The sequence below is a fragment of the Penicillium bovifimosum genome, assembly GCF_028826915.1.
Source record: "Penicillium bovifimosum strain IBT 22155 chromosome Unknown utg000006l_segment0_segment0, whole genome shotgun sequence".
In the NCBI taxonomy this organism is placed as follows: Eukaryota; Fungi; Ascomycota; class Eurotiomycetes; order Eurotiales; family Aspergillaceae; genus Penicillium; species Penicillium bovifimosum.
In genome coordinates this window covers 2,998,041-3,010,071 of record NW_026622715.1, presented here as the reverse complement: position 1 = coordinate 3,010,071, position 12,031 = coordinate 2,998,041, and the positions used below count along the sequence as shown (strand labels likewise).

Below are 12,031 nucleotides of genomic sequence, written 5' to 3'. Positions count from 1 at the left end.
GGAAGTCAAAATAAGAAACACATAAAGGCAGCCCTCAGCAATAATAGCTCAGGTAATGCAGGGGCTAGATACTGTAGCTCACCATTTCAGGTTGAGAGTTTGCACTCCCTTAGTTGGAAGCCCGTGGTTCCGTGGTTCTTGAGACGGAAGTCCGGGGGCTGATGGTCTCAAGGTCCATGTGCTGCTGAGGATCATTAGCGAAAAAAAAACCCACAAATCGAATCCTAGGGCTTTTTTTTGCCACCTCTCTTTTGATTACATGTACCTACATGTAGCCTGGGTAGCGGCGGTTGTTTGGTGACAAAGATAATCATCCTCGGTATCAGCACCCATCAACAATGAAGTCATTTTACAGGCCAGTCTGGGCATGGTGACAACAACAACACTATGATAGGCCACCAGCGTTACTTACAGTGTATCGATTGGTGTATTAAGTCTCGTGAATGGTGGAAGCGAGGGGCCGAGCGCACTCCTGATTCTTTTAGGCCATGGCGCAGTGGAGCCGTGCGAAGTCTGGGGTTGGGACCAGGTGGGTTCTTCAGTCGAGTGGATCTGTCACTTTCTACCTCTATTTATATGACAAGTACTTCGAGGGACCTGTGTCGCTTGTACTGGTACTTATTTGTAATCCCACAGATTACTGGTGGAGGGTCAACGATGTATGCTGGTTATTCATACAGTCTGCTGTACGGGCCATTCACTTGGTGGTTTTACTCTCTACATAGCCTTGGTTTAGGTATCGTCGCTCCCATGATTAGGGCTCGGTTTAGTTTGGCTTAATGCTTTCCAAGGTTGTGTCTGGTTACTTCCATAGTATGTTCGGCACATAGTCATCATTACCGCGTAGACAATGTCCTTCGTAACCACCAGCATCTTTAGTTGGCGGATGTCATTTTAATCATAACATCCAGGAAATGTACTCCCAAAGTAAACGACAGGACGTCCAGGAAAGAGCGGGCGTTACAGGTGCGATAAGATTGAAGGCTTAGTCGACCATGCTCTTAGAGACAGTTATAATATATTCATTTGTACATAGTCGTATTGGAAGGAAGGGTACAGTAGCCCTAAAGCAAAAACACCAAGTCCGTCTTGCCATTTAAGGGCGAAGATGCAAAAGACCGATCGAGTAAAAACAAAGACAAAGAATGGAATGCCCAACCGGGGACAACAGAGTCCTCTAGTGCCACATGGATACCGAACAGACACAGCTGTGCTTGGTAGATCCATGGCGACGAGTGACGAAAGGGGTATGTATGTGAAACGAGGTATGCGGTAGCCGTGAGATCAAAGCAGGTGAGTTGATTCAAGTGAGCAGCAGCGACTCAGTCATCTAATGAGCAGCACGTCTGAGATATCGCATCGTGAGATACACAGCCGCCATACTGGTGTACAGACCACCGCCGGCGGTGACCCAGACCGGACGGTGGAGGCTGAAGGAAGTGCGTAGGACGTGACCCTCTTTAGGCTGTCTTTCTCCTATGGATGTTGTTAGTTATCTGTATTATCAAGAGGGGGGCTAGATGAGACGGTCGGAAGACAAGAGGGAAGGACATACCCTGCTGGAAGATACGCTGGCGTAGGTTGTTCAGACCCTGCCTGGAGCGGGCTGGCAGGGTGGCCAGTTGCTGCATGATAGGTCCCATAGGTGCCGACATCTTGAATGTAGTATGTGAGTTAGAGTGTTGATGGAGATGTTGAGTTGATGCTGTAAGAGTGATAGAAGTTGATGGATAGAGGCTGGTAGAGTGGAGAGTTTCTGAAGAAGCAGGGAAGTACACAAACACGGCGACACAGTAGGGGATGGCTTATATACCATCATCTGACTGAATGCGGGGTTGGGAGTCAGTTAGGACTAAGTACTGTGTAGAAGTGACATTCGGGGCATCCCTGCAGGGTGGCAAGCCAATGGTCGCAATGCGTCAGATAATCGTCGACTGCTCAGGTAACTTTCACGTTCCATATACCCCTGATGGCCCACGCGGTCTGGACGTGGTAACAAGTCTGTTTGAGTTGCTCTGTCCCGTGGATTGTGATATCTACGAAGTACACGAGGGCTTCAAGTTGGAGAGACTCAAGCACATTGCTTTAGTACTTTATAGCAAAGACAGTGTCCCTTTCAATTGATGGGGGTGCCAGTCGATCCTAACAGGGGGCGCACTACAGGGCTATTATCCCCCACATTCTGTCCGTGCTTAGGAGGTCTTGATTGGCCTCGAGTGGCTGTCATTGGCCAGGCTTGGCGTCAGAGATAGGCCAAAAGTACAAGGGTACGTGTAGTATACAAGGATTATTCAAGTACCTGTGTACCTTCGATTACTCTCAGCCGTGTACATTGTGACACAGACAAATAGGGGCGGCCTGGGATCATCGCCCTGTTATGCTGCAATTGGCTCAGTGGCACTGCTAAACTGAATACTTCCTGGATCTGTGGCTTTTATTGTGGTTAACTCTTCTACTGTGGCATAGATGTAGATCGACTGGCAACGTGATAAGAGTGGATTCTGTGGAATGTTATGGTGGAGTCCGGAGCTTTCAGCCCGGTCCCACACAAATCTGGGGATTGCGGGGTTAGTGGTTTAATGGGACGGGGGCTTAGATTCACTTGACATGCAGAATTCGGCTGAACATAGAGAGACTGAACAACAAGAAGATAAATAAATGGACGCTTTTCTCTGCCTTGTCTGGGAAGGCTATTTTGGTAAAAGTAAGGGTGTCTAGTACTGTATCATTCCATTCACTGGAACCTGGGAAGGCGTACTGTGTCACCTGACAGGCACAGGTACAAACACTGATGTACCTGTCCGGATCGGGTATTAGGGCAAGATTCGGGGGTACGTCGAGGTTGGTATGAATTCCAACCTCTCTTTTTAAGCCACACTGTCACGGGTTAGTAACATAGGTTTGCACCTCAGATGAGAAGAGTCCAGAGAGCGGATCTCAGGGCTGTGTTCGGATAGTTATGACGTGGCAGGTCTACATCAACTCATCATCTTCCACTTGTCTTCTTCCTTCTGTTTCTCTTCCACCTTTGATAATCTAATTTGAATGCTAGTTATACTTACTCCTCTTGTTTGGAACGTTCTTGGCATCGCCATAACACTTTATCAAAGGTCCTCTCGACAAGCCCCGTGGTTGAGTATCGGCACATTGCTAGGACAACCACAGAGCTTTGTAGAGGAGACCTTTGATAAAATGTTATGGCGATGCCAAGAATGTTTCAAACAAGAATAATATTATTTCAAACTGGGGATGTAATCTGGCAGGTGAAGCCTGAAGGACTGAAGTGCAGTTGTATCTTTGGGTGGAGTCGATGGACGTAATATCCAATATCACAACCAGCAGCAAGCAGCAAGCAGCAAGCACCTAGTAAGCGTCACATCTTGGGAGACGAGATCAAGCAAACCTACAGATACCACATGGAATACATTGAACTCCATGTACTCCGTACATATGTCCCAGTCTTTGCTTAGCAGTTAGCACGTCCCCTTGCCCCATGGGAGGCTTAAGGCAGCCTGGTGCTGGACGTTAATAACAGCCATAGCTGGCATACCATAGTGAGTTACCATCTTCATCTCTCGTAACGCCTCTCACATCCGTGTGAATACATTTGGTTCAAAAAAATGGAGATTTATGGGGCAAGCGACAGCAGCTCAGTCGGATCTCGACTCTTCCGCCAGCGCAAAATCAAAATGGCAAAAAAGATGGACTCGCGGGGAATCGAACCCCGGACCACTCCCATGCTAAGGGAGTATTATACCACTAAACCACAAGCCCGATCAGGTGATATGTGCATCATAATAGTGTTTCAAGTTCCATAATTTGGGCTTCCAAGAAAGTGGACTCGTCGCTGCTCAGCTTGACCTCGGGAGGTCATGTCAAGGAGTTAAGTGAGGTCGGGCAGGTGATTCGATTCCTGAAGGACCTCAATGGAATGTATTGAGGGGCACTCTGAATGTCTGGTACCTATCAATACACGGTTTTTGAATATCACCACGCCATCCACGAATCTGACAACGACCTTGGGACCTAGAAATATATACACGAGACAAGACAACCTAACCGAGGACAATGAACCAAACCGGAGAGGAACGGCCCTCGAATGGAACAAAGTGTCAGACTGGGATATGCTGGGATAAGGCCTCCCTAGGCCACAAACAGGAACCTTGGTTTTTTAAAGTGGTCTAGTGGTCATTATTTCCCATACAAAGAACTACCGTTGCAGCCGGACTCACATCTTGATTGCATTTCTATTTCGATTTCAGTGGTCTCCTTCTGGACTGCAAATATGCACGAACATGAGCGACATGACACTCAAGAATTCTTCATCTACCGCTATATACAAAATGTCCAACAATGCATGTATTAAACCGCGGCAACCTTATCTAGGTTCACTCCACGAGGAAGACGACATATCTGACGCGCCTCCTCAGGCATAGTCGACCATACGACCTGGCTAACTTCCTTGCCCACCTGGTCAATGGCATCCATTGCCCAAAGGACATCGAGGTGTTCATATTCTTCGATGACCTTCGCATGAACGAGATTTACATGAGGCTCGCGGCCACCCTTGAACCGCTCTAAAAGCCGACGCCCATCAACAAGAGCATCGGACCCACCGATCCAGAGCGCGAATGGAGGCGTTTTCGGACCAAACCAAGGGCCACGAGCCCGAGCACCTAAGCATGGATCGTGGGGATCATCACCGTGCTCAGAGATAGGGTCACGTATACCAGGGCTCGCCTTTGCCTCACACAGGAGGTCGTTGTCTGTCGACAAAATGCATTTGTGCTTAGCGAAACCGTCGCTTCCGAGCCACCAGCGCATCGACTCAGCGCTGACATATACAGGTGCGAATTGGAACATTCGATGGCGCAGATCACGCTCCCAGCGCGTGTCGGACCAGTCGAACAAAAATGAGAAGACCCAGTATGCCATTGTTCCGTATACTCTGGGTGGGAGCAGACGGCGGGCGGTCATCATGACAGGGATGAAGGAGTGGACGCCAAAGATGAGTCGGAACATCGCTGGAGAGAGGAGGCTCATGAATCGGAAATATGGTCTGCTCACTAGCGGACCGGCGTATGCAGCGGGAGCAAGTGCACAGAACACCGAGAGATATTGACCCAGCTCAGGACGTTGTTCTTTGGCTAGAGCAACAAAAGTCTGGGTGGTTCCCTGGGAGTGGCATACCAGCCCCAGTTTCTCAAAACCAGTCTCATAAAGTACGCGTGACGTGAGAGCCGCGAGGTCCAGCGTGCCGAGATGTCGAATATCCCAAGACCACATACGCGGGTCGTCAGTCGAAAACTTGACGTGCTCTGGGTTCAAGCCACAGCGGTTATTCCCTAGCCAGACATCATATCCAGACTTGCAGAGGAAGAATGCCAAGCTATCCTCGTCGTTGGTGCAGAATGCACCAGCGCTTTGCAGCAATCCATGTACCAGAAGAACAGGATACCGACGTTTGTGCCGTGGGAGGGAGGTGGTTTGCACCTTCGGCTTGGTAAAGACCTCAGGCCCACGCGTACGCCTCTCTTCTGCTGGCAAGGCCTCATACTCCTGAGGATTATAAACATGCCACAGATCAATGACGAACCCGTCCTCCGTCTGGACACGAAACTTTTCGACGTCGAGACCGACTCTGCGGGCGTAATACGCAACGTCACAGACCACAGGATCCTTGCCTCCTTCCAACGATGGGCAATCTTGAGTTTGTTCAGGTCCCTGTTCCTCATCCATATCCCTTTTCTGTTGTCGCAGAGCCCACCTCCGATCGGCAATAGCCCGGGCCTTCCGGCGTGCCTGTTCCTCAGTATAGAATGCCCTCCTCTCATCTGGATTATGCCCATTCCATCGCAATCGAGCTTCCGAAATTGCTATTCCGGCTGTGCGGACTATGGCCCCGACAAATATGGCCGTCAAATAGCACAGCGACAGAAAGAACGCGGCAACTGTGAGCATGCAATATTTCGCCCTGCTAGCCGCAGTCGGTGCCCCGTATATCGGCATTGGCGGAAACAGCGGGTGGTCCGTCGTTAGGAAATGTAGACCGGCCGAAGGTTGTTTCTCTCCAGCCGACGCTTGATCCCTAGCAGCGCAGTCCATGTCCAGCACGTCCTTGGTATTGCTGACTTCCATATCCAGATGCGCTCTCTTCTCAGGTTGTATTCGGTCGAAATAGACGGGTCCCGTGGCTGCGCCTGCGTGACTCGTCTCCGCACGTGCCGTCGGTATGAGGGGCTCGAGGGGGATTGTTGTGACTGACATTGTCGCAAATTCCAATTGTCACCCTGGGTGCAAGGTTTACATTTTGGTATCTGGCTCCAGACTCAGGGAATAGCGACCAAGCGAACAGGGTGTTGTATGACCATGAAGTATCGCATCGGGCTTGCCGGAGACAACCTGGGGTTGTGTTGCGTGCATGCCTGGGCTCTGGAACCGGTTAAATCACGTGCGGATTGCAGGAACCGCCCTGGAAGCATGTGGTTGCGGGTCGCTCCGACCAATCAGAACTTACCGCGTTCATCTTCCGGCGCCGCTGACGCTAATCGTACCAAGTGCACCATTCACCAACACACCTCCGTCAACCTGGTCGACTGCGATACATGAGCACTAAGTGATGGTGTTCACAGGTCCTGAGGTCATGGTCTGATGGACTATCTGTTTGAGTTTCAAGGGATTTGAGCACGTACCATTATCTCAGGCGTCCAGTTGGGCCTAAGCCAGGTGATCGGAGTATCATTTAGGACACCGATCAACACCTACGTGAACATATTCAGCTCGATTATATCTTTCGAGTTTCTGCGACTGCCCCAGAAAGATTGAATTATTTACATTGCATGACGATTTATTAGTTTCACACGACTCAAAACATCAGGGGTATCAAATTCGAACGCATCTAGACCTCGCCAACTCTCTCCGATCGCGCAGCCGCCATTGCCGCTCTCTCGTCCAGCGTGAGCTCACTCTTAGCTTCTCGTATCCGCACAAAAAAGGCAATAATAAGAGTTCCCAGTATCGCAAGTCCTGTCTGGTACCAGAAGACGGCCTTGTAGCTGCGTCGAGTACCCTGATCAAGTGTCTGTGTCTGAACAATGTCCGCAAAACCAAGCATAACAGCAATTCCCATATGCAAAGTACAATTAATCAACGCACCAGCCAGACCTTGCCTCGCATTTGGTAGGTTCGTCGTGATGAAAACATTCGTGACGTTGAAGCTGATGTCAATGCCGACTGTGCCGCAGATCATGGCCGGGAACACGAAAGCCCAGTAGTTCCCACCAAGAGGAATGACAGCAAACAATAATCCAGATCCCACATAGCCAAGACATGATATCAGCATCAGGAGTGTTCCTGGGACTTTGTGGAAGATCAGTCCTCCCGCGACGGAGAGGATGAGACCGCCGACTGCCATAGGCACAGCCCAAGCGACAATTTGCATTGGTGATGCTCCCATTATCTCAGACATGCTATTGGGAATGTTAGTAATGAGAGCATTGTAAAAGAGGCCACAGTGGTATGGTATGACTTACTAAAGAACAGCGTAGAGTAGGAATATACCCAATGTGCCGTACAAGAAGAGCAAAGCGACAACCAGAGGCAGCATGTACTTGATTCTGAATATGTCGCCAGGAAGCAAAGGGTTCTCAACAACCCATCCTTCGACGTAAACCATGGCGCCTAGGAGAATCATGCCAAGGACGAAGAAAACCGGGATGTATGGCGTTCTCCATCCTTGAGGAGCATATGAACTGTCCGCAATAGCGAACACAATGAACACTGCTGCGGGGATGGAGAGACATGCGCCGGGCCAATCCATCTTAACTCCGCTGCTCTTCTTCTCAGCATAGTCGCGAGGAATGGAGAACAGCGACAGAGCGGCCGTGATAGCAGAGAGAATAGCCCCGAAAAAGAAATACCATCTCCAGGTGAGATATTCACCACAAAGTCCCGAGAAAAAAATGCCGACAAAGAATCCCAACGCCGCACATGCGCCGTAGATACTGAAGACGACGTTCTTTCTAGGCCCTGGTCGGTAAGTGCTGCCAAGAATCATGATGCCAGATGGAAGAAAAGCGGCTAAAGCAAAGCCCTGCAACGCTCGGCAAATGATCAGCATCAACCATGTCTGGGAGACACCGCATAAGATGGAGGATATCGTGAGCCAAATAGCTCCGCCGCTGTAGATGAGATATCCACCGTACATGTCAGTTAATCTGCCAAAGATGAGTAGCGTCGAGGTGACAACCAGCGACAGGGCGGTAGACGGCCATATCGCTGAAGCTTCGGGTAGATCAAGCTGCTTGACGAGCGTTGGTAGAAGGACATTTGAGCCTGAGATGTAGTATTCCTGGATGAATGTCAGAATTTTCCCGGCAGGATGTAGAACGGCGTTGACTTACTGCAAGGATTTGGGACATGAAAATGGAAAGACAAAAGCATACTTCCGACCAAAACCCTCTAAAGCATTTTGGACGCTCTCTTCCTAATTTCTCTAGATCGAGAGTATCTTCATTTTCTCTGGTCTGCTCTGAGCCATGTGGCATAGCCTCATCGTTCGGCCCAGGAGCCTCTGGCGCTCCCATAACACTTGGTCAAAGACTCGTGTCTTTTTCGATGGTGAAATTCACTTGAGCATTTGCTATCTAACGATACGAGGAGTTTTATATGAGGTCCATCGGAGTGGCCATTTTTAAGCGATGACGCCCAACAGCCTAACGGGGTATTAACGGGGAGACCCGGTTAAGTCGCATTATCTGATCAATAAGATCCGGTTCTAGAAGGCTAATGGATCTTTCTGCACGAGGGGGATTAAATGATTGGTCCGACCGAAGATTAATAACTGGAAACTGCGGGGTTTCTACTCGGAGCTTCCTGATTAAGAAGTTGTCGGGAGTGGGGCTGATGTGGAAATTTACGAAGTTTAGCATCGTGTTCAGGGGAGAGGTTGAATGCCTTCACCTGGGACCCTGGGCATAGGAAACCATTTATGTAATGTATACTTGTCATGTACCTACACGTAGTCACCGCATATTCCATGTAGAAGAATTTCGACTGCCGGTTATCCATGCTTGGCTAGGGCAGTTTTTGCGTACTCCAACAGCAATAGGTTCCCCAATCTCATCGCGAATCCTGGATAAGAACCTAGACGCAAACTGAAAGTGCCGATGAGCAAATCTCATATAGGGTTCAACGGAACTTGCCGAGATGATCTGAACTAAAGTTCCCGATACGTAGCTCCCACGTGGTTTCCAACCTTTTTGACCTACACGTTGTACGCACGTTCCTTCTATGAAATGCTACAACCTATCATAGCACCTCGAACCTTTCTAGAGTGACTACTGTTATCATGGCGAACCTGCGTCAATTGCCGCCTTAGTCCGTCGCAGCATTTGGCACTGCTCTTTGGGTTTGTTCATGTGTCACACAACCATGAGGCTCCCTTAGTCTCACGACTCTGGTCAGTGATGGCCGAGATGCGAATGTCTCGACTACTTTCATCCCAAACTACCAATACTAAAACCACAAATATTCAGGCGACCAACTTACAACTACGACCATGGATGTTGGGCTCCGAGGCATCTCATACTATGTGAGAGATCGAGTAGACGTACCGAACAGAAACTAGTTGCTACCTACTCTAGGGCGGAGACCTCGCTAAACAATACCACAGACAGTAATATGACTTCCAGGCTGCCGCAGAACAAGCCCTAGGAATGACATCACGGCAATCCGCTATACTCACTGGGCGGTGCATGTTACACCTCGGAGAGGGTATTCGCAATGGTCAAATATAATCCATGACGGACGTCCGACGTTCTTCCGTGTCGTCGTGGCTGCATGGCCTTATCTGAAACGCTTTTGCAATTGATCGTTGCGAAACGAGATTTGGATCTGCTTTGCTGAACGTCAAGTCCATATGAGCACGCGCACAACGAGCCAGATACAATCTCGAGGTCGACCCCGCCAAGCTTCTGCTAGGACCGGCTGAGAGCAAGACTGTAGGAGTGAGTGGCGTTACAGACTAAAGCTTGGCTGCTTCCTGCAGAAAGTCAAGGACAGATGCACCGCAAGCTCTTCAGGGTTCGGTGCGATGTTATAGCAGTCCCCACAGATATGTACTCCGGTCGCCATTGTCCCTTCTTCAGGCTCAATGTTTGACAATGGAACGTGGCCTGAATGAAACGTTCACTTGAGTCGCCCTCAACTACCGAAGATAATCAGACCTCGGGTGATAGAGATAGTAACCTCATTCGCGGCCATCCCCATCCTGGCAGTCGTCAGTGCCGATCAATGTAACACCCCCCATCATGGCCTCAACAATTTCCCCATTAGAGATAGAAGTATTCCCCCAGATACGAGATTGCCAAGGGTTCACAGATCCTGGGGTTTGTTATATAGTCTTGATAGCCCGCAATGAAAAAAACCCCGAACAACCCACACCCTCCACAATGAAATTCTCCACACAAGTACTCCTCCCCTTCTTCCTCGCTCTCGCACCACAAGCGACAGCTGCTTCCTCCGACCTTGCAGTAGAAGTCGGGCACCATGTCATCTTCTCATACGCCGGCCTCGAGCCCCCCCTCCCAACTCCTCGACCTAATCACAGAAGGCAAAGTCGGCGGCGTTATCCTCTTCGGCGAAAATGTCGACGACAACCTCACAAGCGTCGTCAACGTCCTGCAAACAACGTACAAGCAAAGCCCTCACTACTCCGGCAGTCCCCTCTTCATCATGACCGACCAAGAAGGCGGCAACGTCCGCCGCTTACCCGGCGGACCAGAGCAAAGCGCCAAGCAAGTGGGCCAATCTGCGGACCCGCAAGCCGCAGCAACGCAAATGGGCATCGACGCCGCAACAGTCATGACAACCTACAAGAACAACGTGAACCTCGCACCCGTACTCGACGTCTACCGCGAGGAAGGCGACTTCGCCGACAAGCCCGGGCGATCATTCAGCAACTCGTCCACGCTCGTCGGGACGTGCGCCTCAGCATTCATCACCGCACAGCAGTCAGCGAACGTGGTCGCGGCGGCCAAGCACTTCCCCGGTCTCGGTGCGGCGGGTGCAAGCGAGAATACGGATCTGCAGCCCGTGACTATTGATTTGACACTTGAGGAACTGCGGAAGATCGATATGGCGCCGTATACCAAGGCTATTGCTGCAGATGTGGATATGGTCATGACGTCTTGGGCTCTTTATCCTGCTTTGGATGCGGATTATCCGGCTGGATTGAGCAAGACGATTATTCAGAATGAGTTGCGGGACAGACTTGGGTTCAAGGGTGTTACTATCACTGATGCTATTGAGGCTGGAGCTCTGACTGATTTCGGTGATTATGCTAATCGGGGCTTGTTGGCTGCGCAGGCTGGTGTGGATATCTTGCTTGCTGCTGCAAGGGATTATACTCAGGGAGAGGATGTTTATAATGCTCTTCTTGCTGCGTTGGAGGATGGGTCTCTGGATAAGGATGCGTTCTCTGCTGCGACGGAGAGAATTTTGGAGGTTCGGAATAAGCTTACGTCCTAGGTATGGATGGATGTTCTCACGTTATTTGTGGAGATGTGTATAACTGGGTTGTGTATATATGAACTGAATCAAATACTGACGGACATCGTGCCCTCAGATTTGTTACCTACAGTATCTCTCCACGTCTATCATGTTGTTTGATGCTTGCCCTAATTATTAGGCATGTAGATAGCCCTGGACTACAGGGCTTATGAAGCAACGCCTGGACAAAATCTAGTGCAGACTAATACCTACATCCCATCACCGAGGCCTTTTCCACGCCATTGAACGATATCTGGGCCAGAAAAACTGTAACACCTGCAAAAAAATTGACCGACGCAGGGATCGAACCTGCAATCTCTTGATTCGTAGTCAAGCGCCTTGCCATTGGGCCAGCCGGCCTTGATGAAGAGAGTAGCCCTAATGTGCAATATGTTCCAGTGCGTTTAAAGTGGGACAAAAGACTGGCTTATCCGACAATTTGTCCAATCATATCGCCGGGTACCTATGTACAACGGGTGAC

At 49.9% G+C, this 12,031-nt stretch overlaps 4 protein-coding genes across 4 annotated transcripts; 1 reads left to right on the top strand and 3 right to left on the bottom strand.

Moving 5' to 3' along the window:
- Nucleotides 1–1,330: 1,330 nt before the first annotated feature.
- N7515_008784 (uncharacterized protein) lies at nucleotides 1,331–1,655 on the bottom strand (the record flags this gene model as incomplete). Its single annotated transcript, XM_056669528.1, has 2 exons — nucleotides 1,331–1,476; nucleotides 1,556–1,655. The coding sequence occupies 2 exons, from the start codon at nucleotides 1,653–1,655 to the stop codon at nucleotides 1,331–1,333; spliced, it is 246 nt and encodes an 81-aa protein (XP_056519358.1).
- Nucleotides 1,656–4,362: 2,707 nt separating this feature from the next.
- N7515_008783 (putative ab-hydrolase associated lipase) lies at nucleotides 4,363–6,267 on the bottom strand (the record flags this gene model as incomplete). Its single annotated transcript, XM_056669527.1, has 1 exon — nucleotides 4,363–6,267. One exon carries the CDS (start codon nucleotides 6,265–6,267, stop codon nucleotides 4,363–4,365), a length of 1,905 nt encoding a protein of 634 aa, XP_056519357.1.
- A 631-nt stretch (nucleotides 6,268–6,898) lies between these two features.
- N7515_008782 (putative MFS multidrug transporter) lies at nucleotides 6,899–8,585 on the bottom strand (the record flags this gene model as incomplete). The annotated part of the gene is made up of 3 exons (XM_056669526.1): nucleotides 6,899–7,469; nucleotides 7,533–8,350; nucleotides 8,403–8,585. The coding sequence occupies 3 exons, from the start codon at nucleotides 8,583–8,585 to the stop codon at nucleotides 6,899–6,901; spliced, it is 1,572 nt and encodes a 523-aa protein (XP_056519356.1).
- A 1,963-nt stretch (nucleotides 8,586–10,548) lies between these two features.
- On the top strand, nucleotides 10,549–11,529 carry N7515_008781 (putative glycosyl hydrolase; the record flags this gene model as incomplete). Its single annotated transcript, XM_056669525.1, has 1 exon — nucleotides 10,549–11,529. One exon carries the CDS (start codon nucleotides 10,549–10,551, stop codon nucleotides 11,527–11,529), a length of 981 nt encoding a protein of 326 aa, XP_056519355.1.
- Nucleotides 11,530–12,031: the final 502 nt, after the last annotated feature.